Source organism: Chinchilla lanigera, unplaced genomic scaffold, assembly GCF_000276665.1.
Source record: "Chinchilla lanigera isolate Chin_1 unplaced genomic scaffold, ChiLan1.0 scaffold00012, whole genome shotgun sequence".
Classification (NCBI taxonomy): domain Eukaryota; kingdom Metazoa; phylum Chordata; class Mammalia; order Rodentia; family Chinchillidae; genus Chinchilla; species Chinchilla lanigera.
The window spans coordinates 6,825,539-6,832,200 of record NW_004955413.1 but is presented as its reverse complement, the minus strand read 5'-3'; the positions used below and the strand labels follow the sequence as shown (position 1 = coordinate 6,832,200).

Genomic DNA, 6,662 nt, shown 5'->3' with positions numbered 1-6,662 from the left:
ATGGTGACTATGTCTAACAACACTAGATTATATGCTTGAAATGTACTCAGGAAGTTTTTCTTTTTGTTTTGCATTATTGGAGATTGAACCCAAGGCATCATACTGACCCCTTTTTCCTTTTTTATTTTGAGACAGGGTCTTGCTAAGTTGCTCAATTTCCCAGGGTGGGCTTGAACTTGCGATCTTCTTGCCTCAGCCTCCCAGAGTGCCTCCCAGTTTGCACAATCGAAACAGGCTTTAGAAAGATCTTAAATGTTCTTACTACACACACACACACACACACACACACACACACACACACACAACTATGTTAGGTAATGGATGTGTTAGCTACCTTGATTATGGTAGGCATTTCACAGTATATGCATATTAAACCCACACATTGTAGCTTAAATACATGCAATTTTATTTGTCAATTGTAAGCCAATAAAGACAATAAAAACAGGGGGAAAAGTGAGAAAAACATGAGGAACTATATCATGTAATTGTATTAGTAAATAAACCTTCAGCATTCAGACAGAAATTAGGAAAAGGGCTCATGTGGTTTCTAGGTGTACACAAAAGGGGTCTCCAGTGTAGTCCTTGCCACATGGAAAATGCTCAGTAAGTGCTCACTCCATGATGAGCAATGGAAGGAGTAAACAGGTAAATGTGTGAAAACTTTTCTCAAAATAGGAATAGTAGCTCATGTGCCTAAGAGTCTAAGGCTATCCCTTCACATAGAGATCTTATAACTGTCTCTATAATGACGGATGTCAGTCCAACCACTCGTACCATGAGAATGTTTGATTCACAGGTAGATCTTCATCATCTCACAAACTGACTTTTCAGTTCTATCACAAAATAAATCATTCCAACCCCACTGAAGACGATAATCTATTGTGACACAACGTTCATTTTTGTTATTGGGCTCATTTGGATGCCAGAACCTGAAAAAGAGGAAAAGGATGACAGTATTTCTTCCAACAATACTTTGAAAACAATACTTTGAAAAATAAGCTAAAACATTAGCTACAGAAAGAGATGCAGGGGAACTGCCAATGAATTTTGTGGAAGTCAGGGTGAGATACAACCAAATCAGCCCTGGCTCACTTCTTACTCAGCTTCTCTTCCTCCTACATCTCTGGCATTTCCCTTGAAAACTGTGCCCACTTCACTCAAAATTCTCACACTTTATTGAATTAAATGTCCCCAGCAGATGTCCCAGAGGCTCTCCTCCATCTGCTTATTACTAGGTCTTGTTCGCAGGGGACTGTCAAATTACAGGGCCTGCACATATGCTGAAAGGATTTTACTCTTACCCCATGTAGCCATATTTTTATTAGTACGTTTGCAGTACATGATGTTATATCCCTTGTGTGAAATTAGTACATGCATATAACACATCTTGATTCCTTTTCTATCCCTTGTCTCTTCTCTAGCTTTCCCTCTCCTGATCTCTTGTTCCCCTTCTCATGTGACAAAGATCTGTCTCCCTGCTTCCTATTAGCTACCTGTTATTCTTTATTTATAATTTGGATTTTTCATGTAAGAGAAACCATGCAATATTTAAACTTGTGTGTCTGATTTGTTTCACTTAACATTATGGTCTAAAGGTGCATCCATTTCCTACAAATGACTCAACTTGAATTTTCTATAACTCAGAGTATATTCCATTATGTGTAAATACCACATCTTCTTTACCTGTTGATAAACATATAGGCTGCTTCCAAAACCTAGCTGTCATGAACAGTGCTACTATAAACACGGGTGTGCATGCATCACTGTAATATGTCTTTAACTGTAGCCATATTTTTATTTCCCTTTTTAATGGAATGACTCTGGAGTCTGAAGAACTAGTTAAGATGTCTGGACCTTCCATTTATCCTTCTTGTTTTGGACAAGTAATTTAATTTCTTTGATTTTTCAAATTTTCTTTCTAAAAATCAGAACTAGAGTAAATCACTATATATTTCACACAAATATGAGAACTAAAGGTGGTGATATACTAAAGTATTTAAGTGCTTTTATAAAATGACTTAAATATAAGCTATCATGTGAGCATTTGATTTTGAGATTTTTGCCTTATGAGAAATATTCAGTCTTTACAATTAGTCTTTTAATCACCATGAATTATTATTATAAAGATATAAATATATTAAAACAAAGCAGAAGCCACCTAGGTTTGGGGACTATTGTTGGGTAATCTTATGTGAAACATCTACAGTCTCCAGACTCAATTTCCTCATCTTCATAAAATATAATATAATACTGTGGATCTCATAAAGATCTTGTGATAATTTAATAAGTTAATAAATCATTATCCCCTTGCCCAACAGTTCACACAAGCGGGAGCTATTTAATTTCATAAGTTATTGTTGGAACATCCTGAATTCCTGGCATGATCCAGGACCCAGGATTCCTATATCTAACTCTATACTCACGTGACGTTTTCATTGTATGGTGTCTGATCAACCCATTGCCAATGTCTCTGACCCTCTGGATCTGACAGTCCCACATAATAAGAAGAGTCTGTTTTCAGATTCTGGATTATGAAGTCCTATGAGGAAGGAGGGAGAACATAGTCAGAAAATTTAGACTGCTCACCTTGAACTGAGTTCCTTCCTTTCTGTTTTAAAAATTTTGTTTTTCAGGGCTGGGGATATAGCTCAGTGGCATAAATGCCTGCCTGGCAAGCATAAGGTTGTGAGTTCAATTCCCGGTACCACAAAAAAAAAAAAAAAAGAGAGAGAGAGAAATTATTTGGGCTGGGGACTTAGCTCAGCAGCACAGTGCCTGCCTGGCAAGCGTGAGGTTGTGCGTTCAATTCCCGGTACCAGGAAAAAAAAATTTGTTTTTCTTTTTTATTAAAATATTGTTTTGATTATATGAATTTATGCAGTACAGTGTGATAATTTTATGCATGGATACACTGTTCAATGATTAAATCAATGGAGTTAACATTTCTATCTCCTTATGCATTTTTTAAATTTTTGATTTAACACTTTAATTCTACATGTCCATGGGCATGACTGTGATATCTCAGCTGAATTCTTTAAGGTCACAAAAATGTAAATAATACTGAAACTAGACAATGACACAACAAAAAACAAAACTATAGGCCAATATCCTTGATGAACATAGAAGCAAAAATCCTTAATGAAGTATTTGCAAATAGAATTCAACAACACATTAAAAAGATCATACACCATGATCAAGTTGGTTTCATCCCAGAGATGCAAGATGATTCATATCCAAATCAATTAGCATAATACACCACATAAATAGAATCAAGGTCAAAATTTATCACAAGATCAACACAACTGACATGCAAGTAGTGAAGAAACTAAGTATAAGAGGATCATACCTCGAGATTGAAAAGGACTTACACAAAAACTCACTGCCGACATCGTTCTCAATGGGGAAAACTAAAAGAATTTCAGCTCAAATCAAGAATGAGGAAAGCATGTGCAGTCTCACTACTCCTGCACTGTATAGTGCCTGAAATTTTAGCTGCTCAATTAGGGGAGAGAAACAAGTCAAAGCGTTTGCAGATATTATGACCTTATTCTTTGACGATCCTAAAATCTCCATCAAAAGACACTCAGAGATTATAAACAAATTCAGCAAAGTGGCAGGATTAAAAAAATCAACAGTGGAAAAATCAATAGGTTTTCTATACACCAATAATGTCCTAGCTAAGAAAGGAATCTTAAAAACCAATCCCATTCACAATAGTTTTAAAAATACCTAGAAATCAACCTAAAGACCTCTACAATACAAATTTCAGACTACACAGATTGAAAATAAGACTCTAGAAAATAAAAAGACATCCCGTGATCTTTGATTTGCAGTTTAATGTTGTTTAAATGGCCATATTGCCAAAAGCAATGCACAAGTTCAATGCAATCTCTATCAAAATGTCTATGATAATTTTTTTTACAGAATTAAATAATATATTCTAAAATTTATATAGAAGCACAAAAACCCCTGAATAACCAAAGCAACCCTAAGCAAAAAGAGTAAGACTAGAGCAAAATATGCATTTTCAAACTCTACTGCAGCTGGGGATTTAGCTCAGCGGCAAAAGCGCCTGCCTGGCATGCGCAAGGTCGTGAGTTCGGTTCCCGGTACCGGAGAAAAACCAAACCAAAAAAAAAAAAAAAAAAATACAATCAAGGTGAGATCAGGTCAGGCCTGGATATGGACACACATGCTGGCAGGTGGAACCAACCAGTGAGACCAGGCCAGGCTTAGGCTTAGGCATGACCAGTGAGCTCAGGCCCTGGAGAGGGTGCTCATGCAGGCCCAGGCAAGACCAGTGTTACAGAAAAGTCTGAAGCAGCAGTGAGGAACCAGGAGCTGGTAAGCTAGGTGAAACAGCATTGTGCTTTGGCACACAGGCACACAGAATAGAGGTGGGCAGGGTCACCACTGTCTATCAAAGGGCTCTGCAGAACTCTTAACAGCAGAAGACCAGCCCCACCTCCCACATCCGGAGGCCAAGATTAGCTCCAAAACCCATGGCAAACTTGGCTGGATTACACAGCACATTTCTGGGATCTGACTTGGACACTACCACAGAACTGTGAACATCAGAGTAATTTTACTACTTATTTTTCTTTGCCTCATTGGTTGTGCTTTTTCTGTCTAGTTGGGTTTTGCTTTGTTTTGTTTTGCTTTGCTGTTGGGAGCCGCTGGAGTTGGGTGTTAGTCATGTGTGTGAGGATGGGACAGAGCCAGAGTGCCTCAGGCAGTCAAGCTACCTCAGTATTGAAAAAGGTATCCTGCTTGGACAATTACAGTCTTAGTCACTAAGCAACACTATCTCTCATGATACTACTTTGCAAGTGTATAAAATAAATGCCCCTATTGTTGAGATCAGTCCTCTTGCTCATCAGGTAAGAGGTAACTCCACCTGACCCCAGCTACTGTCTCTTGTCATTATTTTCTAAATCCTCTCTGTTTTCTCCCAGGGACTACCAAGAGACCACCGAGTCCCACAGTTTGCTTTGCTTTGCTTTCTTTTGTTTTGTTTTGCTTTTTGTGGTTATTTTTGTTTTGGTTTTGGGAGTTTTTTGTTCTTTTATTCTCTTCTTTCTTTTTTTAACTGTTTAGGTGTCCTACCTTTTTATTTGTTTTCTTCTACTCATATTCTTTCTCTCTTTCCTCAACTACCTCTTGAATTTATGATATTTTCATGTGAGTAAACACTGTGTCTTATGTTTCTGATTCACTTCAATATTCCTTAACTTTTTGTTTTTCTTCTGTGTCCTCCAGTTTCCCAAAACTTGGATAATCATCCTTTGCCCTCCAGCCTTGCTTCTACTATATTTGACCTTATTCATCTCTCTATCTTGTCCCTAACTCCTCTTAACACCTCTTTGTTCCACCCACAATAGGGAAAAATCAGTCCACTAAAGACAAAAATCATTGCATATAAGTACCTGGTATATGTTGGACTTTGGTATGTAGCCATAGAATTTTCTCTTATAGCTTAAGGTATTAGTTCAATAGTTACCACAGTTTGTAAGTACCTAAGCTATACTTGATGCTATTGTTATTGCCCACTGTACTACTTTAGCCAGGATGTCACACATATTATAATCAGTTTTTCTCCTTGTATGATAAAACTGTGATTGTATGGGGTCATAATCATCACCATAGTCCAGTACCAAAAAACTGAGTGTGGATTCAAATAACAACTTTTCCTCCTTAACAAACTGAGAAAATAGGCTCTTGGGATAGTCATAAAGAACCACCTATATCTAGAAGATATTCCTAAAGAATAGACATCTCCTAGGTAAGCCTCAATATTAGTGATCAATCTTGCTACCATAAGGAATTAATAAGCATCAACACAAAAAGCAAAATAAAATAAAAAATAGAAAATGACAAGACACAGAAGCAAAATGCAACCTCAGACCCTCAGCCCACATAGGGCAAGCCTGGAGCATAAGTTAGAGGAAATTGAAAGTCAACCACTGGAACTTTCTAAATGACAACAACAGAAGTGAAGAAAAATGGAAACAGTTATAGAAAAAATAGTGTCTCAGGTACAAAAAGGAGTGATGCTCAAATTGAAAGATACTAGAGTAGACACAGACCAAAAAATAGATCTTCAAGAAGAGAACAATCATAAGTATATGTGCACTAAATGCTGGTGCACCCAACTACAAAAAATAAATCTTAATAAACATGAAAAATTAAATAAGCATTAATGCAGTTTTAATGGGAGACCTTAATATTCCACTCTCAAAGTCAGATCAACTAGACAAAATAAAAATCAACACAGAAATATTAGAATTAAAATGAATGTGTGAACAAATTAGTAGATGTCTACAGAGTGTTCCACCCTACAACATCAGACTACATGGATACACATTCTTCTCAGCTGCACATGGGATATTCTCCAAATAGACTACATGCTAGCCCATAGAATATGCTTAAATAAACGCAAAGAAATTGAAAATCCCATGCATATTATCTGACCAAAATGAAATGAAATTGGAAATCAACAGCAAAAGAAACCACAAAAACTACATAAACAGATGGAAATTAAACAACACTCTTCTGATCAACCAATGGGCACAGAGGAAATTAAAGAAGAAATTAAACAGTATCTACATTTAAATGAAAATGTCAGTGCAACATACCAGAACTTATGGGATGCAATGAAGGCA

At 36.8% G+C, this 6,662-nt stretch overlaps 1 protein-coding gene across 1 annotated transcript in view; it reads right to left on the bottom strand.

Moving 5' to 3' along the window:
* Nucleotides 1–394: 394 nt before the first annotated feature.
* Nucleotides 395–6,662, bottom strand: part of LOC102029493 (C-type lectin domain family 4 member A-like) — a 25,927-nt gene continuing 19,659 nt past the window's right edge. Inside the window, exons 5-6 of the mRNA XM_005378917.2 lie at nt 2,424–2,539; nt 395–929 (exon numbers count right to left, since the gene is read on the bottom strand). Coding sequence (XP_005378974.1) covers nt 791–929; nt 2,424–2,539 — 255 coding nt within the window. The 3' untranslated portion in view covers nt 395–790. The remainder of the gene's footprint in view (nt 930–2,423; nt 2,540–6,662) is intronic.